This window comes from Antedon mediterranea, chromosome 4, assembly GCF_964355755.1.
Source record: "Antedon mediterranea chromosome 4, ecAntMedi1.1, whole genome shotgun sequence".
Lineage (NCBI taxonomy): Eukaryota > Metazoa > Echinodermata > Crinoidea > Comatulida > Antedonidae > Antedon > Antedon mediterranea.
The window spans coordinates 31,033,454-31,057,426 of record NC_092673.1 but is presented as its reverse complement, the minus strand read 5'-3'; the positions used below and the strand labels follow the sequence as shown (position 1 = coordinate 31,057,426).

Below are 23,973 nucleotides of genomic sequence, written 5' to 3'. Positions count from 1 at the left end.
AATTTATTTAGTTCATGATAATATATTTTTTTAATTTACTGGTAGGCCTACCGGTAGTAGCCGCGCCGCCACGCCACACGCCAGCTAAAAATTCGTAGGCGCGTATAAATACCATGGCAACTTCAATAGCGCGAATGTTAACAAGCGCATACTTGATTGTCTTGGAAACAACTACATTGTGATTGTTGCTGCTGATCAGAGAGAAGGGCGAATCGTAGTCGGGTTTCAGTGGTAACAAATGGGACAATACTGACAAAAGACATCAAGGTGTGTATTCATATTTAAAACTTTCTGGTAATAAAATAACCAGCTTTGTTTCTGGGTTGTGAAGTATGTGTATAGAGTAGATACAGGAGACTGCAATTTCAATAATAGCATAGCCTAGCATAAAATGTTTATAATTAAAGAAGTGATATGGTGATGACTACGATACCAAATAACTCGTGTGACCATCAGTTAACACAAGTGAAAATAAGAAACAAGTAGGCCTAAAACATATTCTGATAATAAAATGCTATTAATGAATTTCGACGTTTTATAGGCCTAAACGCAGTCCTTTTCTGAGGCCTGTGGTACATAGTCATGGTCGTCGAAAAGGCAACAGGACGGGGTGTAGCAACACCAGATGTCATTCCATCTACAAATCACACCCCTGACGGCGTTCAAGATGTAGATGACGACGGTGCAGACGAGACTAACCTTGACAAAGGATGGGCATGGGTCGTCATGGTTGCTTCTTTGCTCACCCACATATTTACATTTGGAATGGCATACTCTTCGGTCGGTGTTTTCTACACAGAATTCCTGAGAGTCTTCGGTAAAAGCAAATCGGCAACAGCCTGGGTTGGCTCGATTCTACTTGGAACTATGCTTTGTTCAGGTACGCGAATGTTTATATTATTACATTTAAAGTTTTTCTTTTATTATCTAAAGCAAAGAACAATCGAAATTCCTCAGTTCATAAGTTAGGTCTGTTATGGATTGTACGCGTGAATGTGATTTCAGGCTAGGTAGGATATTGTCACAAGACTCAGTTTTTGTCATCTATGACTGTCTATTATGCCTACTATTAGATCTCTGTAGCCTACCCTTCGAATTAAAGTTTATATATATATATATATATATATATATATATATATATATATCAAACTGCAAATTATAGAAACAGTGCTCATATTCGGAACATAATCTCATAATCGCGTCGAGCATAGCTCATTGGCGAAAGTTCCGTATTTTTTTAGTTGTATGAAAAAATGTCTCTGGCGGGATTCGAACCTGCAACCTCTCGCTTACAGGGCGAGTATCATACCACTAGACCACAGAGCCATGTATGGTATTATCACAGATTTTCACCCACCAGATACATTCTCTCATACAACAAACGCCCTCACAATCAGTGGAGGCTTAACAAGTCAGAATAAATTCCAACTTTAATTCGCAACGGTTTGTTAAATAATATTGTGTATATGTAAATCAATGATGTTGCGTAGCACTGTGTAAATTATATATAAATCATACTGCAAATTATAGAAACAGTGCTCATATTCGGAACATGATCTCATAATCGCGTCGAGCATAGCTCATTGGCGAAAGTTCCGTATTTTTTAGTTGTATGAAAAAATGTGAAAATCTGTGATAATACCATACATGGCTCTGTGGTCTAGTGGTATGATACTCGCCCTGTAAGCGAGAGGTTGCAGGTTCGAATCCCGCCAGAGACATTTTTTCATACAACTAAAAAATACGGAACTTTCGCCAATGAGCTATGCTCGACGCGATTATGAGATCATGTTCCGAATATGAGCACTGTTTCTATAATTTGCAGTATGATTTATATATAATTTACACAGTGCTACGCAACATCATTGATTTATATATATATATATATATATATATATATATATATATATATATATATATGGTTGATTTGTTTTATTATGTAATTTTGTGACTTATATATGTTATCCTTTGTTACAATTCTTTTCACCTGATGATGGGCTATGCCCGAAACATGTCGTTAAAATAAATCTATATTGAGGCAGTTTTAACTTATTTGATCTTGATTTTTTTATATATATATATATATATATATATATATATATATATATATATATATATATATATATATATATATATATATATATATATATTGATCAGAATGTGTTACGAGATTTTAAGGGAAAGAAACCAGATTTATTCAAACGGTATATTGATGATTGTGTTGGTGTTATGTCGGGAACTTTAGATGAACTTAATGAGTTCATTAACTTAGTGAACAATTTCCATCCTGCTATAAAGTTTACTCATGAAATTTCTGACAAGTGTGTGCCTTTCCTTGATATTAGTTTATCTATTGATAAACCTGGTCTTTCTACATCCGTCCACTACAAAGATACTGACGCGCACACTTATCTAAATTACAACTCTTCGCATCCTCCAGCTTGCAAGAATGCTATACCGTATTCGCAACTTGTTAGACTTCGACGTTTATGTAGCGATAATGATGACTTTAACATCAAAGCATCTGAGATGATCGATTTTTTCAATGCACGCGAATATCCATCTGACATTACTGTGAAACCTCTAAGAAAAGTTTGCCAGTTAACGCACGAGGACACATTGCAACCTACACATAATACAAATGCCTGTGACCGCATACCTCTAGTCCTCACGTATCATCCTATGAATAAGAAGGTTATTAACATTGTCCGCGATAACTTTTCAATTTTGACTGAAGATGATAAATCCGCTAAAAAAGATATTTTTCAAGAACCACCCATGATAGCTTACAGACGTGATCAAAGCATTAAAGACACTTTAGTTAAATCTAAATTACAAAACAAAGGCAATGAATCAACTGGAACATTCAAATGTAATAGAAATAAATGTTCGACATGTAATTACGTTTCATGTTCAAACCAAATAGTAGGACCTTCTGGTAATTATGTTATCACAGATCGTATTACGTGCACCACTAGAAATCTAGTTTATTGTATTTCGTGTACTAAATGTAATATGCTTTATATTGGTGAAACTAAACGCAGGTTAGGTGATAGGTTTGTAGAACATTTAAGGTCTATTAAACTAAAGACTCCCGGATTACCTGTAGCCACCCATTTTTGTAATAATGAGCATTCCCTTTCGGATATTACAATTTCTGGTGTTAAAGTATGTAATGGTTCTGAGACATCTCGTAGAATTATAGAAGAAAGAATAATTGTAAAGCTTGGCACTCTTGCCCCTACCGGCATAAATGTACAATTTAGATTCTTTAAACATTAATTTTGCCAGAGACATTCACATATTAACAATTATTTACACTTGAAGCTTTTGTCTTTGTTTTAAATTTCCTGCTTTATAAGCAACCATTCCTGCTTTGTACACCATAGCTTTTGGAGGCGTGCCTTTATAACTATGCCTTTTGTTTGTTAACATCTTTGATTGGCTGATTTGTTTTATTATGTAATTTTGTGACTTATATATGTTATCCTTTGTTACAATTCTTTTCACCTGATGATGGGCTATGCCCGAAACATGTCGTTAAAATAAATCTATATTGAGGCAGTTTTAACTTATTTGATCTTGATTTTTTTCTATATCCTGCCTATGCAGCTCTTTGATTTATATATATATATATATATATATATATAAATCCAAAGGCAAATTACTGAAAAAAATGACAATGCTGTGGGTATCAGTGGCTGGATCTCAATGGAGATACAAAAATAAAAAGCGAAAAGCTAAATCAAAACGATAAAGTAAACAGCCAGACAAGTTAGCAGAGCTTTCGGGCAACACTAGCCCTTCATCAGTGCATATATATATATATATATTTGGCGCAATTACGTACATTATTATCACAATAGGGCCAGTTGCCAGTGTTATGGTCGGAAGATGGGGTCCACGACATGTTACCTTAATCGGAGCAACATTTGCAGCTGCAGGAATGATGTTAAGTTCACTTGCAACCGGATTGCCCTTTCTTTACTTGACGTATGGTGTTCTGACAGGTTAGAATAAATGTATTGGAAAGTATGCCTATTTAAACACAATTGTAAAAGTCTACATGGATAAATTATTTGGTTCGATCAAGTTAAGTGCGATTATGTGTAAGCATACTGACCCTAATACAAACACGCCACCATAAAAGAGGCCTACTTTTTTAGTTCATCATTATGAAACATCAATGTTTAGATTACTAACGAATATTTATTTATTCATTTTAGGTTTAGGGTTTGGTCTTTCGTACTTACCTTGTATTGTCACTCTCGGTAAGTTCTTTGAGCGCCGTCGTTCGGTCGCTACTGGTATCGCCGTAGCAGGCTCTGGCGTGGGCACATTCATTCTAGCTCCTGTATGCCAGGCTCTCCTTAACATTATCGGTTGGAGAAAGACATTTGTCGTGCTAGGTATGTAACAATATTACTGCGGAGCTGGTCCGGTCGTAAATGATGCTAGCTATGATTGTAAAGATGTTGATGGTAAACATGACGAAGATGAATGGTGATGATGATGACAAAAAAGTTGATGAAATGATGGATGGTGTTGACAAAGATGAAAATGCTGAAAATACTGATGGCAGAAAAGGATAACAATTATAATGGTGCTGATGACATCACAGTGATGATGACGGGAATAAACGATGGCGATAACGATGATAAAGGTGATGACGATATGATACAGGCGGATGATGGTTTGATGATGATCAACATTTTCTTTTTCAGGATTTTTAGAGACCACTTTACATGTTTGTGGTTTTATCTACGATCCGAAGAAAGTTCCAATAAGACGGAAAATACCACCTCAGACTGATCAGTTAGGCCTACAACAAGAGGAAAAGCTGACCGCAGTAGACTTGATGACAAAGGCTAGCTGTCTTGGTTTTCCAGTGTTGTCGGCATCCAGTATAATATTTGATATCACTGGGCCTAGAAGTCTTAAATACATGCCTACTGAGGAGGTTTACGCCATCACAGAAGATACACCGGAGCCTGCCAAAATTGCAGATAATAACGACAATTCACCCGCAGAGAACAAAGAAGCGAAAAAGAACACCGCTAATGCGATAGATTCTATTGGAAAATGGGAGAGACGTAGTGTTCGTTTCGGAATTCCAACTTCACGAAAAGATAGAGCTGCAAAAGGAGCTGGTCGTACCGTAAGCAAAAAGGCTTCTGCGTTGTCTTTATCAGCGATTGAGGAATCGTTCTCAAACTCAATGCGCACACCAAGTTGTCAGACAATCAGCGTGACAAACGATACACAGGACGTTGATAAAAACGGAGCCACAAATCAGTCAAACATCAGCATCAATGATACGTATAACAGTGTTTCAGCGTTTGAACAATTTGGACCAAAAGAGAAGAGCGGCAAGGTAGCTAAAAAGAGCGGCAAGGTAGCTGAAAAGAGCGGCAAGGTAGCTGAAAAGAGCGGCAAGGTAGCTGACGAAGGAGAGGAGGAGGAGGAGGATATAATTTTCAGTGCTCCACTTCTACCACCAAGTCGAAGGATTCAATTTGTGTCAATGTTAAAAACTAGATTTAGTTCCTTGTTTATTATCAAACAGCTGTTTAAAAACTCGTTTTTCGTGTTGTTTTGCATCTCAAACTTTCTGATATGCATCGGCTACCAGCTTCCCTTCATTTACTTTCAATCGTTCGCCCTAACGCTCGGAATAAAGGAAGAACAGTCAGCCTTCATTCTATCCATAATGGGTTTAACCGACACGGCAGGGAGAATATTCGTTGGACTATTATTTCATCGAATACCGAACGAGTATCATCGCTTGACGGGCTACATGATTTCGACTGTTTTGGCGGGAGTTATACTACTGTTCATACCGTTGGTTGGTAGTTTTGCCGGTATGTTTATGTTGTCTGCAGTATACGCTACGATAGCTGGTTCAACAGATTCGTTGGTTCCAGCTCTACTTGTTGCATTTGTTGGGCTTGACACGCTGCCGTACTCCTTTGGAATGACCATAGAGATGCAAGGACTTGGTTTTCTTCTTGGGCCACCCATTGCAGGTTCGTAATAGCAATATGTAGCCAGAGACACTTGGTTCTTTAAAGGGTAGCTCGGGGTATAATTATACAAAATACACATTTGCAACAACATTGATAATAACTCCACTTATTTTTTCCGTTACTGAGTTTGTGAGTGCAGTGAGGTGGATTGATTCATACGAGATGGTTTTTGGTTTACCGAAAACCAAAGTGATTCCTTTCAACTAAAAAAAAAAAGAAAAATGAAATATACATTGGGTTGACCGAGTTAGTAAAATGCGATTGGCAATTGTAACCTTAACAGTCAGTCGTCCCTTTCAAGCCTATTTTCCGCAAACTCACAAACAGTAACACTCAGGTTGAATTAATATGGTTCTTTTTATTTCCAGGTGCTCTGTACGATATATCTGGAAACTACGGTGTTGTATTCTGTGTAGGTGGAATTGCATTCATACTATCAGGTCTCTGTCTAGTTATATATCCAATAACAGGCGGGAAAATCAACGTGGACTGCAACAAGAAGGCAGACGACACAGCATCATAGCCATCCCCCTATCTTTATTATGCGTTTATGTTATATCGATTCTATTGACAATTCCATTGATTAAATTGATTAAATTGATAAAGTTGCAACAACGATTTTGACTTTAATTATCTTTATGCATCTAATAACCAAACACAACAATAATGACGTAATTGTGATGTCTGACGTTATAAATCAGTGTGATGTCATAGATGTGTGACGTCACACATTGTGATCTTGTGAGATATCCACAAACCCATTCAAGAGAAATGCCAAACAAAAGGTTAGAAGAGGTTACAACACAACACATTACTAGAATGAGATCATTATATCATTTCATGCAAACACAATTTTATTGATATTTCGTACTTCCTAGAGTTATCTTGCAAAACCTGCATTTGTAGTTATAACAAATTAATGTATTAGATAATATAGGAATCACATACAACATTAATTAATTAAAATACCATGAGAACGTGATTAAAGATATTAATAGTGAAACATTAAAAATGTTTGTTTAATGCGGATTTAAATGTTTTTAAATCTCTTATATATGAATGACATAGTGTGCCTAGATATGGGTGAACAGAATTTATTTGATTAATTCGTCAAAACTATAACAACATACAACAAAATTAAGATTTTTAAATAAACTTAAACAAAGTATGATTTGGAGAAAAAGTAGCAATCAATTTAAAATTAGACATACAGTATAAATTTACCACTCAATTTGTTACGGATGTTTAATAGTATTTTAATTGGATAACCAAGACCGAGAGGTTAAAAACAGACAAGTCAAAGATGCTTTAAATGTAATTATTAATATAAAATATGATGGGGCGAGTAGTTAAAATAAAAATTTAACATTTCAGATTAGGCGAGTGCATAGTCTGTCTCATGCTGGCTACGGCCCTGGTTAATAATGTTATACAGGGTACTAGAATTTAAAACTACCGTTTTTTTTTAATGTAAACAAAAATATTCAACGTTATTTGAATTCAGGTTACTTTTATAACATACAATTATTTGGTTACACTGTTAAAGATGTATTGTCCCCCAAAATCATGAAAAATAAAGATTTTTAAAATCGGACTTTGAATAGGCCATTTTGCAGTTTTAATTAAGTTGTTCACTTCCATAAGAAAAAAAACGGGGGAAAAAAATTATTTCACCTTTAAAAAGACAAAATAAACAGTTAAATTACCCAAAAACTCATTGTCTTCCAGACAATTTGACCATTTTTTGCTTTAAATTACATTTTTCTCAGGTAAATACATTTTTTTCAGACCCAATTTTTTGTGAGAGTGAATAACTATAATGTGACATTAAAATAACATATTCAAAAAAAAAATTTAAAAAAATATTTTTTTAGGAGGACAATATATCTTTAAACTACCATTTAACTCATATAGGCACATTATGATAAAAGCTTTAAAATTGTAATTGTAGATATACTAATAACACTAATTCATGGGTACATTACACTAGGTAGGCCTAAGCAGTGCATTAGGTCATAGGTCATCGCGAAGTTTAATTACTGCTATTATTATTAATTTAAAAATTCAAATAAGTTGGAGAATTCATGCCTTTTTGTTGATACTTAAAGTGACTTCAAAGTTTCTTGGATAAAGGTATCTGGTTTAGGAATATCGTCAAGCAAACCTACAGAAAAATGTATTGAATTAATCACATGTTAACTTTTATCGTCAGTGTAAGGTCAACGAGGGGATACAGTCTCTATAATTTCAGAATAACTGCACCTGATTGGCTGATTTTCAGAAGCCATAGTGAATTGAAAGCTTGGTCTACATTCTAAGATTCGTCTCTGTACTCTAGTGTTACTACCAATGCGAATTTACAAAAATGATCTTTGAACTTACCATTAACATCACAGAATTCTGCAAAAGACTCACAGGGCAAAAGGTCACTCTCATACGTGGCCAACAACTAAAAGAAATCAGAAAGCATATCATCTTTAAATTTAATGTCATTTTTTATATGTTTTTTTTATAATAATATTGTATTGTGTTTTTGTTATGTGTCTTTTATAAGTATCTATATATCATGTAAATACTTTTCCTTCAGCTTTTGCTGCTTTTTATATATATACATATTTTTTATATACCGCAATAATAAAAAAAATAATATAATGTGGGCTGTATACAATATATATCGTTTGCATTTTCAAAGACAAAGAAAAATACATTTTTGACATATTATATGCAATATAGAGTTCTGGGTTGTGATGTTACAACGATAGATGGCGCTGCATGGTTGCTAGTCAACCAAAAAATGTGTTCAACGCTACTATGTTGATAAACTGTCTGTATTTCTATCAAATCAAATATTTAGTGTTCTTTTGAAATTTTAGTTTGTTTTTATTGAAAATTATTAAGTTTTAAAATGACTACTTCAATAAGCCTATTCTAAACCATTGGTGATCTCGAACTTAGGCAGATTGAATGCATTTTTTGGTTGGCTAGCAACCAGGCAGCGCCACCTACTGTGTTGACGTCATTCTTACATAAAAATAAATAGTTATTAATTCAATACCTTGTCAGCTCCCTTTAAGATGGTTTCATCATTGTTACGGATATAATCAGCGACCGAAGATGACCAGTTGTCGCCGGATGTTATCGACACCTTCTTAAAAAGGACAGTATAAAAACAGTTCATAAGAGCCCAGTAGACTATATAGGACTTGTAAACGGTGTAGTCCTTAACAGCCTTGTCAGTTATGCTGTAACAAATGAAAAATATGTAAGCTTAAATGCATTATAAATACCTCGAAAAGAAGCCCAGGGGCTGCTTTTTTTTTTAGTACTCTTGGGTAGGCCTCTTGGGTGTCTTTTTGAAATAAATTTTTCGAGTTGCTACTACAATTATGATCCTTTTCATCTCTGCCAATTATACATATTATTTGCTAACAAAGTGGCAAGAAGAAAATACAAGATGAGATCAAAACAACATTTATTGATTTTCCGTAACATTTAAATAGTCTACAGTATCTCGATCTCCACATACCATCTTAAAAATAATAAAATAAATAAAATAAAAGAAGGTTTTACGGTACTATCATTTTAATTAAAATACTATCTATTACCTAATATGAATTTTACATGTACGATTGCGCATTTAGAAGAAATGCCAATCTTGCAGAAGTTTGGTGGACAGTAGTGATAATTTGACCAGTGAATACTTACGTCTTACAGCCTCCCGGAGAGACGAGTCTCGCCTGCCCTGTGATAATAAGCCGACGAAGGCATGTTAATCTTTCAGTTTTCCATTCCTCCTGCGACAGTAACATCGCAGCCAATAACGTGTAGTAGTGTGGTCCGTCCACCTCGTAACTCGACTCCACCCATTTTTCCTTTCCTTGTTTCAAGAAGGTACTTAGGTTTTTTGATTCTCGAGTCCCAGATCGAGTTCTAAATAATAACAATGAATTGCATTTATTAATCTTTTAAATGGTCAAAAGAAAATGTCTTTAAACTAGTAATATTAACTGTAAAACATATATAATATATATATAAACTCGATCATCTGGAATTCAATCCCCCAACTAACTCTTAACCATGTGCTTGTATTGTTTGACATTCAAATACTGTAGTCTAACTCGAAAAGAAGCTCATGCTATCTTGGAAAGAAGCCCAGTAGGTTTGATTTCGAGGTGGGCTTCTTTCCTTTCCCAAAGTTTCACCCTACTTACGTATTAATCACATATAACGCCATGTGAATCATATACGGTACAAGATGGACGTTGCTCTGGCGACCGCCACCACCGCTGTCGTCACTGAACGATTTCTCATGGGCGAATCTAAGCATGAGTAGCTTTAAGTCGTGAAGTGTGCCATGTTGAGTTGGTTCACGATGCCCAGTGCATTCTTGAAGATAGGTGTTATGTCTAGATACAACAGAGGTAATGTTAAGAACAACAATTTCATTAAAAATACACATCCAACATCAAATATTACTAATTACATAGATAAACTGTATCACACTTATATATATTTATATTATACAAGTCTGAAAAAATGACACTAGGTCAGAATTGAACTCTGGAACCAGGTCAGGATTGAACGCTGGGCCATGAGAATGCAAGACAAGCCTGTTATAGTCACCAAACTACACTACATAATTATCAACATAGTATTAATACCACAGTGTGTCATTGAAAATGAATGTTTAAATTGTGTTTATGTAGTATTTTCTCGAAGCTTCCCAAATGGTAATTTAACTTACCTAGCTAGGCAGTTAGCAAACGCTGATTCTGGTACATTAGGACCCCACAAGGGGAGCAGTCCATTACACTTGGTGTTGGCGTTCTGTAGGGCTGCACTCTCCCATTCCTCTCTAGCACGTGCCAATCTGAAAAACAAAAAGGTCATTACATACACACAACATCTTTGATTTGCTTACTGGCTAAAATGTTGAAAATCTTTGAACTTGAACATTGTAACACGTACATTATACGGTAAGGATGAAGTGTGAAACTGGACTTACCGTACGGCTGACATATGACAATCATAGTGGATGATGTTGAAATGTGACACCGTGCTGTATCCTTGTGTCTTGCGTGGCTTATTCTCAAACTCTTCAACTGGAATACGTTTTGTAAACGTATAAATCACAAGAACCTTTAAACCAACAAAAGAAAAGATTTTATTTTTATTCAAACAATTATGATTGAGTTCAGGAGTGTCCCCTTAATAATAGTGTTCTTGAATATTTGTTGGCCATAGTTATAAAGCACTTATTTCCCTTTCACAGAAACATGTTAATAGGGGTGTCATAAAAGAGGGATTCTCCTGTAACTATACTGTTGGTGATACCTTGTTAGGCTGGTATTTGTAGCCTTCACGGCAGATACAGCAAGTCAGACCAGTCTCCTCAACCAACTCTTCCATTTGTTTCGTCAACATACTCTTTGCAGTTACTTGACCTCGCTCATTTGTCTAAAAAAAGAAATTGTAAAAATTGCGTTTTCAAGTGGGTTTATATTAGATGCATTACAGTATGTTTAAATCTACAAAGACAATTTATTTTATTCTTGTTTGGTATTTTCTCCCTGTCTTATATACATCACTTTTTATTCACTGTTGGTTGGAGTTGGAAATGAATAATTCAAAATGAAATGTCAACTTACAGACATGCCTAGAGCCCCAAGTTGTTTCATACGCATGGCCATAGCAAGCCGTTTCTTCTCAGCCTTGGTTTGTGTTCTAACTTCTTCAATCTATTCAAAACAAAAAGAATGATTACTCAAAAGTTCTAAATATTTTTACAACCTTTAGTGTTTTAAAATGTTCAATACAGTAGAGCTCATATTAAGTGGACACCTTCAGGACCCAACAAAGTGTCCTCTGTCCACTATATAGGGGTTGGCCAAAGATATATTTTCCACTAATTATTTCACTGGAAAGTGTCCTCTAAATTCAATTTTTTTTTTTCAATTCAACTTTTATTTCAGACAATTGTCCATATGGTATAATAAATTACGGAAAAAAAAAAAAAAGATGAAGGAGAGAGGACCAAAACTTGTATATATTGATATATAATGCCTCTCTCCATTTGTAGTACATGTTTGAATCCATCAACAAATATTTATATATACAAATTAATATTCTGTTTTCGCTTTTCATTATTCTTGTAAGAAATCGGTAAGTCGAAATCCTAAAGAAGTGTTCTACTGGAATATGGTATTTATGTGAACATTTCGACCTAAAGAAAATTCTGATTACCTTCTTAGCGACGTTTGGATTCTTCTTGAGAGCTTCCATCAAATTCTCTGACAACGTTCCTATTCCTTCTTCACTTGACATCTGCTCCATACGGTGCATACCAGGTATACAGTCGGCACCGACAAGCTCCTGCGTCTTCGAATGTCCCGTACTAAGTCCGGCCAGCAGACGAAGTACGTATGGCAGAGCAGGTCTTGCCAAGAATTCCTTCCAAGCAGCTGAGTCAGGGTTACTGGCTTCTGGCATTTTGTGGATGATGTAATCAGTGGCGCTTTTCACAATGCCTTGCTCAATTATAAGTTCTTTCAGGTTGTTTCCGTTGGCATTGTTCTGTTTACAGGAAATACAAAAAAAAAATTGTTAAATTGACAAAAAAAACAGACCAATTTTTTTGTGGCATTGAGAATAGTATACTATAATAATTTTATTTTAAGAGATCAATACTTCTATTATTATTTCACAAACGGTCCTAAATTAGAGGTAGTACAAACAATACACTAACCTCAATACCTGCAGCTATAACACAGAAGCTCTGTAGGTGTATAGCGTGGTCTTGTGCCTGCTCCTCATCAAATCTAAAGTGGAAGAAAAACCAATTCTTGGACAATAAATATTTAATACAATATGAACCATTATAACTTATATAAATCATTGGTATCAGTTTTGTTTAATCAACTACGTTCCAATAAGGTTAACCTAATGATAAAGAGCTTTTGATTAATAGTTATGACATGCTTCATCACTACACTTTAGCCAGCTTCTAGGTCCAAACGATTACTGATCGCAAGCTCCATATTTTGTAAGTTAAACATTTTTCAAGTTCAATAGAAATCTATGTTTTACTTGTTTTGATATAAACTACAATCCAATCCAATGATGGTTGAAAAGGCAAAACATTTTTTTGTCAGATTCAACATTGTGTAATAATACATATGTTAGGCTAAAAGTTAACGCAGTCACGACCAAGCCTGTGAGCTATACTCAATCTTTGTAAATGACATGAAAGTGGAAATACCAACTTACTTTTCAAAATTGAGGTAAGGCTTGAAGTAATTAATTAGAGTAGCCATCTTGTCGTTGTCTCCAAACGACAAGAACGGAATGATCCGCATCAAACCTTGAAGGACATTGGCGTTGGAACGGACAAATGAACTGTTGACACGGTCGAGTAGAGCCACGAGTTGAGCTTTGTCGCAAGTGAGAATCTCCTGTAGAAATAATTAAGTGCAAATTACCTCATTCAACAACAGAGAGTAAAATGTTTCTACACTATCAAACTTACTGTGACAAATGTGATGTGCCCATATATGGACATGATGATGTCATATCATTCACTACCACATTTAAGCATATCACTACCATATTTGGGTACATAAAACTAGTTTGATAGTGTAGACAGAGCTTTAGCCTTCTCATGTCACTCTATCACTACAGGATAGTGTCGCAAGATTATTCTCCCAAAATAAGTTACCTTTGATTCCTGGGGAGGTTCACTGTTGGCCTCCTGTAAAATAATCTCCATTATCGCAAGCACTTGCTCTGCGATCACAGCTCCCCCACCTGAACCGCTATTTCTTTGTTCTGAGAACAGTACTCGGTTGAGCACAGCTAACATTATGTTGATAGATTGTAGACGTGTCTGGATGAGTCTTTGCCGATTGGCTTTTACTTTGATGCAGTAATCAAACAGCTTCAACATGACAGTGAGTAACTGTCTACCACGAACAAGATCAGTAAGAGATGCTAACCTATACATAGGAATGACAACTATTATATAAATGACATTGTTCTTAAGCTCTGTCTACACTATCAAACTAGTTTGACAAAAAAAGTGTGATTGCCTAAATATGGTAGTGATATGTCCAAATATGTTAGTACTATGACATCATCATACCCATATATGGGCACATCACATTTTTTGTCCCATTAATTTTGATAGTGTAGACAGAGGATTAAGTAAAATTCCAGTTAGATTAAACAAATTTATCAAACTTTGCAGTAATACATATAGAGCTAGATGATTACGTTTTAAACATAGAGCCAAATTTACATACACATTAAGTAAACAAGTTCTGAAATACCTTGATAGTATGACCTCTAACCCCTCGCACTCATGCATTACATTTGCCATTTTGTAAATCTCTTCGTCGTCTGCTTCTTCATCTACACAATTAAAATATTAAAACTGATTTGTTTCTTTTGTATGTGAATATTAAATAAATTTATTATATTGTTTTTAAAAGCATTAAAAAATAAACATGTTTTATTTGAACATTTTTATAATTAAATGACATGACTGAAATTTGCATAACTGGATGACAATGCTGAAATTTGCATAGTTAGATGACAAGGCTGAAATTTCCATAACAACAATTACAATTTTTTAATGATTGTTACCTTTGCTACTGTCAAGTGTTTCAATAAACTCCTCTGTTGCATCGCCAAGCAAACCTCTCATACGATACACAATCCTCATTGGCTCGCCCTAAAATGTTACAGAAAATACAAACATATTCATTTAAATAGAAAAATATGCAAGTCTACGTCCCCGGTTACAAGGCTCCATATACTTTTATTTTATTATACAAAACCTTTTAACTAATAATTACTAACTTAGAACTATAAATAATAATAAAACTGGTATATTTTACCTCATTATCATGACACCATATTTTCTTGTAGACCTCCTTCACTGGCAGATCAAGACTTATAATTTTGTTGCTAACCAACAACTGGAAAAAACGCATACATACAAAATATTATTAAGATGATAATTTAGATTCTAAATATAGAATGTATTTAATCCACCTGAACTTGGCAACTTCAGCATGAATACCTAGTTTTTCTGAGCATTAAGCTTTCACTAAGTTGGCATTTAAAATAAACTATTTATATATATAACTAATACATAGTGTCCCTTATTTAGTAATTTTGTTTGTGAGACTGATAACCTGCCATATTATTTTACTTTTTTTAAGCAGAATATTTGATGTATCACGCCCTCTATCATGTTGTTATGAAATAGATAGTTACCTCCATTCCAGTATCGTCTTCTAGCAGTGCAACTAACTCACAATCTAAAAGAAAAATGAACAAATTTAAATAATAAAATCTAGCAAACTAAAGCTCTGTCTACACTATCCAACGTTATGTGACAAAAAAAATGTGATGTGCCCATATATGGACATGATGATGTCATATCACTATCTAATTTGGGCATCACTACCATATTGGGTACATCACTCTCTTTACCATACAGAAAGAACATTAAAAATAATATAACAAATTACCTCTGCATATTTTGTTCTTGACATCCCTCATCAGTGGGGCTAGGTCAGTGTCATTTGAGCTGTAGGGGTTACCCTGCATACGACCTTGCAGATAATCTTCTTGCTGTGGGTCCTTTTCTAATGTCATGAAGAACTCACCAATGTCATTATCCTCCTTTTTAGCAAGAATAGAAAAATAGATCAAATTTTTATTTTGAAAATGATCTGGGAGAAATGTATGGTGTATGGCAGATAGTATATATAATGTTTTGGTTCTAACGTAAAGGTAGCACCATACCCCCAGATTTAAATGATTGATGAAATGATTTTTCTTTTACACACGTAACAACTTTAAAAAATGTTTTCTTACTGGGAAGATAATGTTGCAGAGTCTCTCAAAGATAAACACTGGTGTACGCAAATCTTGCACTTCGTACTTCTTCACCGTCTCCACGCAAAGTGCCATAAAGGCCCTGGTCTCCGATTCAGTACCAGTTGTCATTTCCTCCAGCAGGTCTAGCAGTATTTGTTGAGTCTCGTCCACCAGTTTGGTTCGTTGAACCACCAGCTTACGCAGAGACAAGTAGCCGTTAAGCACTGTTCCTAGCAACTTGCCTTTGTAGTGTTGTTTGATGGTGTCAACCTCAATAAATGATGAAAGTAGCTCTGAAAGAGTGTAGTCGAAATGTGAGTAGTATTTTTACAGTATAATAGTTACTGTAAATAGCTTATAGTATTTTATGTAGGTATTTTAAGGTGGAAGGTCAAACCACATAATATCAAAATATGAAAGTGTAGCCAAGACTATCATTTGATATAACCTACCAGTGAGCATCTTCAACGAATAACCTTGTGACAGATCAGAGCTGAGGGTAGTGTCTTCTAGTGCCACCAATTGCTCTATTTCGTATGTGATCAGACCCCCAATGTGAGGCAAGACTCCTTTAGCTGCCAGGTATCTTTTCCAATGTGGCTCTTTGATGAGTCTCTGGTAGAGAGACAGGAACTCGGCAGCGCTTTCACCACTTCGTCCGACCTCATCCAGATAGCTGGTGAGAAGATCCAACATCTTTTGACATCTGCTTGATACCTACAGGAATAATACAGAAGATCATAAAATAGGTAAAACGACCAAGTAAATGTGCATATATAGTATTACATTCATTCAGTCACTCACACATTACATTTTAAGCTGGCCAAAATGTAGGATTACAGCAACAAGAGTCAAGATTAATATTAACTTTTCTTTTTTCAGAAAGTAACTTTCCAATTAGTGGATGGATAAACTTTATAGAGAGGCTTGGAGTGGAATAGAAACCGACTAGGACTAGGTCAGGATTGTATCCTGGAACTTCGGACTGAAAGGAAGGTACTTTAACCAACAAGCCACTAATTACCTGACATAGGGACTCCACAATGTTACATGCTGCTTGTCTAGCAGACCTTGATGAAGGTGAGAACAGAACCCTGCGTAGCCATGTACTGCTGCCTAGATGCAGCATCTCTGGACTCTTCTTCACACCCGCCTTCCAGATCTTTGTGTACTTCTCCATTAGATATTTACCTCGGATGGCCCTGGCAGACTTCTCTGAACTATCAGCTGTTATGAGTAAAAATTAATAAATCAGTGATGTTGATTGGTTGCTATTTTTGTACTACTCTTGAAATTTAATATTGATACATGACATACAGTAGCTAATCATTATTATTTAGAGTGTTTTTCACATTTCAAAGTGATTATTAATGCATGGATGTTCGGTAAAACAAGATTGTAATCTTACTCCCTATAAAGCTCTGTCTACACTATCAAACTACCAAATATGCACAAATATGGTAGTGATAAGACATAATCATGTCAATCACATTTTTTTGTCACATTAAGTTTGATAATGTAGACAGAGATTAAGAATTTAAATAGGTTGTCATTGGCCAGTGTAAATTTTTAGGAAACTAAGCTTCATAAAGTACATGGTTTGTAACTGATGTACATCACTATTTTGTAAATAAGAATTTTAGTTAGACAGAAGCCTTACCATCCATTTTAGCGGGAACTCTTGTTCTCCATATAGCATAGTCGACAGGTGATGACATGCTTAGCCACTGTGTAGTGTTCACATACACGTCACTACCACTAGGTTTCATGCTACTTAGCTGTTCTACGGATTTATCCTGTACATATCAATAAAATATTATACAAAGATGGCAAAATCCAGGAACAATTGTACATATACCTCTATTACACATGCAGTGTAATAAATTTAACATTGAATGACCTATCCTAATGACATCTCCCTCCCCTCCCTGCAATTTGTTGCTGCAGGTGATTTGTCAGATAAGAGATACAGGAATAATCATAAATTCTGCGATTTTTCATGACATTTAAATTTAGCGTTCTGTATTTGCATATGATTAATGCGCATACATTGTCTGAAGCTATATCAGGGAACATTGCGTCCAGGTATGAAACGTGTCAAACAACACAGGTTCTACTGTAAACTTAATGTTAAGTTGTTGTTCTTTGTTCAAGGAAGCCAGACAACATACCTTATTGGCTTTGCAGGATGGTGGAGGTGGTTTTACAAGATGTTGCAAAATCTTGAGACATGGTAAAGTGATATTTTCCATTACTACTGGACTGGTGATTTTCACTGACGATAGAAACAGCTTCATCACTGAAAAAAAGGGAATAATTTGGTCTTTTATTAAAATGGAATGGTCACAAGTTAAAAAAAAAAAATTTGTGGAGAATCTAAGAAAGCAAGAAAGGGCACTATAAAAACTATAGATAGCAGTTTCAAAAACAATCTTGGACATCTGTATCTATATAGTTTTAACGTATTAGGTATTCAGTATAGGCCTATCTTTATTATTTAACAAATACTTTGGATAATTTATCGTCTGTGAGCTTACCACATTTGAGTCTTTGTTCCCAACAAGTCTCATCATGCTCAATTGTGTTGGTTAAAAGTTCCATCTCATTTCTTACTGCTCCAGCCTAAAAAGAAAAACCAATAGGCAAATTGTATAAAAATAAGTAGATACATCTACTCTCCTTAAAAGTGGCAATCCTGTTCCTGTTTCTACATAAAAAAAATCTTCCAAGTATTTGGGAAACCAATAAAATATCAAACACTGAGAAGAGGAGGTTTCTTATCTTTTATTCTAAGGCACTGTCTACACTATCACACTAGTTTGACAAAAAAGTGGTAAATTTGCTAGTGATATGCCCAAATATGGTAGTGATATGACATAACTATGTCCATATATGGGCACATCACATTTGTTGTCACATACAGTTTGATAGTGTTGACAAAGCTTAAGGCAGGCTAGAAGAATTTTGTTAAGAAAACACAACATACCACGTCTGGATTGGATCTATAACTCTGTAAAGCATTTTGAACACGCATCATCAGGATGTTGTTTAACTGTGCGGTGGCACCAGCATTATCACGTGTCAGCATGCATAGTAACTGACGTACATCACTCCTGAACACAGCAGTGCCGCGTCGTAGGTTGTATTCAACAAGCTCAATAATAAGGCCTTGATTCACCAAGATTTGTCTTGTGTCTGAATGGGAGGCTAGAGCTCTTAGCAACGTGACACAATGTTCAGTGGCTGCTGCAGCACATCCATAGCAACGACCAATACTGGTGGATTAAAGAATTTTGTTAAGCAGTAATTCTAAATTTTATAAAAAATACATGACCTATGAACATTAGCTTGCTTTAATAACAACTTCAACTTCTTCTTTATCTTATCGCAAATGGTATACAAGAATTACAACATCTAAGCATTTTGTATACTCTATTTCTATCAAAACTTTACTCATAGCTCAGGTCCATTCGCTCACTAAATAGACAGTGCTTCTATGAATGGATGACTAGTTGGCAGTAGATACGAAATGTTCATACAAGATATGACAAATTTTAGATTTACTAAAATATGTTAAATATATTAAATTCAAGTCAATTCAACTTTATTTAACCACGGAGGCCCAGATCAACAAATGGTTGTTCCCCCTTGGGGCCGTGCACACACAAAGAACAAATACAATTTCAACAATGTTTTAACAACATTATGTACAGTATATAAATATATATTTAAAAGTTTTATAAGTTTATGTTAACAATTGTAGGGTCTATTTAGAGAGAAATATTGCTTGTATTTGAAGCCCAACAAACTGTATCTCACCTGGCTTCTGTAGGCTTGCATGATGGTAGTGGTACGACCTTCATACTGGATGATGGAGAAGGTCTTGGACTGGCAAGAGGTGTTGAGATTGGTGTAACTGCTGGGCTTGTATCAGACAGGCTGGCTGCAGCCTCTCGCTGTGACCTGTCATACTCTACTAGTTCTTTACGCGATGTTAATACTCTCTGAAAGAGAGTATTAAGTAATGTATACATCATTATAAGACTTTTTATTGTAGAAGTTAATTGACGTAATGATTGTCTTATCTCTTAGTGAAGTTTAGAAAACATTTGAATTCTGGTGTGGACAGTAAAAGATTTTTTGTAGAGGTTGAAGGTTTAATCAACTTAATGGGTTATAATACCAGGAATTACTTCCTAAAGAGTGTTTCACACCTGATCTCTTCCGGCATATCAAGTATAAAGATTGGCACATCGTGAAAAACGAACATTAAGATGTGATTTTATTGGCTGGAGCTGGACTGGAGCAGGTGTGAAATGCTTTAAGCCTCTTAGTAAAGAGTTCAGTTTAGAAAACCTATTTAATTCTGATCCTGTTATTGGTTAAGGTAGTGCCATTGAGGTATTAAACAACTAGAGAGTCAACTCCATCACAGATGTATGGATGCATAAATAGGCCAGTTCACATAGAGAAATAAAAGTTGCAATCCACCAACCTGTATAATTTTGCTCAAATCTTCAAAAGTAGACTTGCAGTCTCCGCAGTATCTTTGCGCAATCTGTTGAATCGTACGATTCACATTGGCGCCGCCACTGGATCCTCCTCCACTGCTACCGGTCGACGTCTCGTCTTGTTTCTCTCGACCAAATTCATTTAGCTTAACGAGCAGGGTCTCTAGATGTGGCTTATGCGACACAAGCTGACGGTAAACACGGTCAGCTTTTTCAAGCAAAGAATTTATAGTGGTCGTAGCCTGGAAAAAAATGAAATAGGATTCTTTAATGACATGACAAATACACTGCTATCTAAACATTATACAGAAACAGTAAAAATTACCAGATCCCTTCAGTAGCACTAAATTGAACCTTCATTGAATTCTATAAAGATAATTTAGTTAGTTTAGGTAGACAGGATTTGGGTGCACACATGCAATTTGCAACACTGGGTTTGGTAGGCAGTCAAATTGCATTTTAAAGTTAAAGAAATACTCAGCGACCGTCTTGTAGGAAAAAAATCGCAATATAATACCTTCTTTCTGTCGTCTTCACTTTCAATTGGATCCACTGCACAACAAGCTTTTGCTGTCAGAGTGAAGTCAAACTTGGCGTATTTGCAGAAACCACAAGCATTGCATAAAAATGGATCCTTCTCATCATAATTGATTGCTCTGAAAAAATCATATAAATCTTCTAATCTAAAGCTATTTACTATTGATGACATGGGTAGTTAACAACACATACAGGAAATGGAAAAAAAAGATTAACAATTATAAACCAAGCTTACCTGCACTTATGGCATTGGAAAACATTTTCTCCACAGTTGCCGCAAACACCAGGGTTAGCAGGTACAGATGCACTACATCTGGGACACTGAAGTGTCTCTGCAGAGGCCTGAAGGTTGTCGTAGAAGTCCAGGTATTCAATCATAACGTTAGCAGCCACAATCGGTAGAGGGAATTCTACCTTCAGCTCTGTCTGCCCAGCCGTGAGGGTGCATTTCTTTGCCTTGTACCACATAGTGGGCCTAAAAATTAATAAATATAACACTAAAGTTTAAAAGCTTTGCAACATAAAGTAAAAGTTAACTTGCATTAACATTTAACAATATCTTGAGTCTAGTATCTGATAAACCTTTCATTTGACTTACTTATTTTTGAGTTCAACCACAGACTGAACCGTGCGGTTATTGTAGTAAATGTTAATGGTTCGAACCATCTTTGTGCGTTTGAGATCGCTGATGCGAAGAGACACCTTGGAAATTGTGTGCGTACCCACAAGCTTGACAATTTGCGAGTTGGCTGTGTAACGTGAATCCACTTTTATTGCAGACAACTTGATGTTCTATTTAACAAGAGAAAATTAAGTTATTTGTAGCGAGGTTAAGTAGTTAAATGTTTAAAATGCAAGATTCCAAACTCCTGGGTTCAATCCTTGTTCTAGTCAATTAAATGAATGTATACATATGCAATGACTCATAATAATATACAGTGAAACCTCTCTTTTGAGATCCCTATTTAGGGACTATACAGGAATATTTTCCAAAGGTGATCCCTTGATAAAGGCTCTACTGTGAATGCGACAATCACTTTAAGTATTCTCTTTCCTCTAGTTATCAATACTGCACATGGTGAGAGATTCATAAGTTTATAATAAGTTGTTAACTTACGCCAAATGACACTTCTGGGTTGTTGCACACAAGGCAAGGGTCACTTTCCAGGTAGAAACCATCAAATTCTACTAAACCAGCAAGGTTGCTAAAACAAAAAATTTATAATTTATTAATGTGTAAGAAATTATATAACAAGTATAAAAAACCTCAACAAATATTTATTACATAATGTTATGCTACAATTGTAGATTATATTGCTTACAAATGTAAAATAGGGCACATCAAATAAATAATAAATAATCTTACTTGTAGATGTTAGAGTTTGGATGATTGGCTAGCACAAGATTCTGGGCTTTTAGAAGAGCTGTAGCCTTTTGGACATACTGCTTTGACTGCAACAAAAGATAAATCAACATTAGATTAGATAGAGTACAGTATTCATAGCAACAATAAAGGTATATATTAATTATTAAGTTTTTATTTAGGTCAGTTATATCTTTGTAGCTAGTTGCCAGTATAAATGTTTCTTACATAAAAATGATTTTTACCTTGGTAGCATTGTATGGCACTTTCAGAGAGAAATAGCCAAGCAGATCAACAAATTGGGCTGACTTGCGTCCATACGTGGAGAGCTCAGGCCAAAGATCCCACATCAGGGTCAGCAGATTTTCTTGCAGTTGAACGGATGAACTCCTGGAGTGAAACAACAACAAAATAAAAGACTGTTAGAACACGTAACTATCCTAAAATGTGTACAAATAATGCATGCCCTGTGATACGTAAACAGCCAATCAAATGAACAGTATGAAATAGATTATTACCTCCGCCAAGGAGGTTATGTTTTCACCCCTGTATGTTTGTGTGTGTGTTTGTGTGTGTGTCTGTGAACAGCCTGGAGGCCACAGTTTTTATCCGATTCGCACCAAATTTAGCCACAATGATCTATACCCCAAAAGCTTGGGAAAAGGTCATAGGTCAAGGTCACAACTAACAAAATACTATTTTACTGCCTAGAGACCACAGTTTTTATCCGATTCTCACCAAACTTAGCCACAATGATCAATGACTCAACATATAATTTTGGTCAAATTTTGAAGGGTCAGGGTCAAAGATCAAGGTCCAAAAAAAAAAGAAAGAAATAAAAAAAAAAAAAAAAAACTCTCAGCGGGACTTGAACCAGCGATCTCAACTGTGAGAGGCTGGATACATAACCATTACACCAAACTCTCATCCACAACTTTGTAGTGTGCAGTTAGCCTTTTTACACTTACAACTAATAAAAAAAATATATGTATATATATTTTCCGGAGACATTTTATGTAGGGGAATTTTACAGTAGGCGGAGGTTTGTACTCTCTGAGTACCCTCTAGTTTATGTTGTGTTGCCGAGTAGTTACGGCAGGAGCGCTGCAAACCATAGCTATACAATCGGCACAGGTTCAAGACACTCCTCGGACCATTGTTGTGGTGGTACAAACTGGAGGTCCAGTATACATATCTGGCTTGTGTGCACTTTAAAGAACCCAGTACAGCTTTCGGAAGAATAGGGGGTTACCCTGGTGTACTCGTCCATTCAGCCCCTGTCGTTGTGGACAGACCAAAGGGCGCAGTTTGGTGGCAGCACTCGACACGAAGGACCCTTAGGAGAGAAAAATGTTGTGGTGTCGTCCACACCAGTAGGCTGCAAGTCGCAGTTTATTCCGCCATTTACTACATGTTTACTTACTTGAATATATGATGGACTAGTTTGTGAGCCTGCCAACGTACTGATGTGTTGTTTGATTCCAGTAGGAATAGTCGTATGAAATGAGCAAGTGTTTGATTATTGATTGACTTGTTGAATTGATTTATCAGCTTTTGGCACATGCTGTCATCGGGCTTCAGTTGCTCGTCAGAGGAATCTAGAGTCAAAGATAGAGAGTAATAAGCTCTGTTTACACTATCAAACTGATGC

General features: G+C 35.6%; 2 protein-coding genes and 2 non-coding genes across 6 annotated transcripts in view; 2 read left to right on the top strand and 2 right to left on the bottom strand.

Moving 5' to 3' along the window:
- The first annotated feature begins 160 nt into the window (after positions 1 to 160).
- Positions 161 to 6,641, top strand: LOC140047278 (monocarboxylate transporter 12-like). Its single transcript, XM_072092197.1, has 6 exons — positions 161 to 267; positions 542 to 880; positions 3,867 to 4,010; positions 4,227 to 4,409; positions 4,725 to 6,026; positions 6,395 to 6,641. The coding sequence occupies exons 2-6, from the start codon at positions 583 to 585 to the stop codon at positions 6,547 to 6,549; spliced, it is 2,082 nt and encodes a 693-aa protein (XP_071948298.1). The 5' UTR covers positions 161 to 267; positions 542 to 582; the 3' UTR covers positions 6,550 to 6,641.
- On the bottom strand, positions 1,255 to 1,326 carry Trnat-ugu (transfer RNA threonine (anticodon UGU)). The gene has a single exon. It is a non-coding gene; the product is annotated as a tRNA-Thr (tRNA).
- On the top strand, positions 1,650 to 1,721 carry Trnat-ugu (transfer RNA threonine (anticodon UGU)). The gene has a single exon. It is a non-coding gene; the product is annotated as a tRNA-Thr (tRNA).
- A 93-nt stretch (positions 6,642 to 6,734) lies between the features above and the next one.
- The window catches only part of LOC140047277 (E3 ubiquitin-protein ligase UBR4-like), a 49,877-nt gene continuing 32,638 nt past the window's right edge, over positions 6,735 to 23,973 (bottom strand). For all 3 annotated transcript variants that reach the window (XM_072092196.1, XM_072092193.1, XM_072092194.1), the window contains 34 exons: positions 23,746 to 23,920; positions 22,568 to 22,712; positions 22,326 to 22,411; positions 22,077 to 22,164; positions 21,558 to 21,751; positions 21,195 to 21,434; positions 20,940 to 21,078; positions 20,407 to 20,664; positions 19,731 to 19,915; positions 18,898 to 19,186; positions 18,449 to 18,533; positions 18,083 to 18,210; positions 17,572 to 17,707; positions 16,936 to 17,138; positions 16,364 to 16,628; positions 15,909 to 16,204; positions 15,560 to 15,713; positions 15,303 to 15,346; positions 14,921 to 15,001; positions 14,667 to 14,754; positions 14,351 to 14,432; positions 13,741 to 14,017; positions 13,293 to 13,477; positions 12,772 to 12,844; positions 12,270 to 12,599; positions 11,675 to 11,764; positions 11,361 to 11,483; positions 11,032 to 11,165; positions 10,771 to 10,896; positions 10,238 to 10,432; positions 9,732 to 9,956; positions 9,082 to 9,268; positions 8,409 to 8,475; positions 6,735 to 8,190 (listed from right to left, as the gene is read on the bottom strand). In XM_072092196.1, coding sequence (XP_071948297.1) covers positions 8,129 to 8,190; positions 8,409 to 8,475; positions 9,082 to 9,268; positions 9,732 to 9,956; positions 10,238 to 10,432; positions 10,771 to 10,896; positions 11,032 to 11,165; positions 11,361 to 11,483; positions 11,675 to 11,764; positions 12,270 to 12,599; positions 12,772 to 12,844; positions 13,293 to 13,477; positions 13,741 to 14,017; positions 14,351 to 14,432; positions 14,667 to 14,754; positions 14,921 to 15,001; positions 15,303 to 15,346; positions 15,560 to 15,713; positions 15,909 to 16,204; positions 16,364 to 16,628; positions 16,936 to 17,138; positions 17,572 to 17,707; positions 18,083 to 18,210; positions 18,449 to 18,533; positions 18,898 to 19,186; positions 19,731 to 19,915; positions 20,407 to 20,664; positions 20,940 to 21,078; positions 21,195 to 21,434; positions 21,558 to 21,751; positions 22,077 to 22,164; positions 22,326 to 22,411; positions 22,568 to 22,712; positions 23,746 to 23,920 — 5,435 coding nt within the window. In that variant the 3' untranslated portion in view covers positions 6,735 to 8,128. The remainder of the gene's footprint in view (positions 8,191 to 8,408; positions 8,476 to 9,081; positions 9,269 to 9,731; positions 9,957 to 10,237; positions 10,433 to 10,770; positions 10,897 to 11,031; positions 11,166 to 11,360; positions 11,484 to 11,674; positions 11,765 to 12,269; positions 12,600 to 12,771; positions 12,845 to 13,292; positions 13,478 to 13,740; positions 14,018 to 14,350; positions 14,433 to 14,666; positions 14,755 to 14,920; positions 15,002 to 15,302; positions 15,347 to 15,559; positions 15,714 to 15,908; positions 16,205 to 16,363; positions 16,629 to 16,935; positions 17,139 to 17,571; positions 17,708 to 18,082; positions 18,211 to 18,448; positions 18,534 to 18,897; positions 19,187 to 19,730; positions 19,916 to 20,406; positions 20,665 to 20,939; positions 21,079 to 21,194; positions 21,435 to 21,557; positions 21,752 to 22,076; positions 22,165 to 22,325; positions 22,412 to 22,567; positions 22,713 to 23,745; positions 23,921 to 23,973) is intronic.

Bases quoted from the DNA above. Each gene is read 5' to 3' on its own strand.
- LOC140047278 (XM_072092197.1), top strand. From the start codon at position 583: ATGGTCGTCGAAAAGGCAACAGGACGGGGTGTAGCAACACCAGATGTC. The intron at 4,011-4,226 runs GTTAGAATAAAT...TATTCATTTTAG, and splicing joins GACGTATGGTGTTCTGACAG to GTTTAGGGTTTGGTCTTTCG. The intron at 4,410-4,724 runs GTATGTAACAAT...TTTCTTTTTCAG, and splicing joins AAAGACATTTGTCGTGCTAG to GATTTTTAGAGACCACTTTA.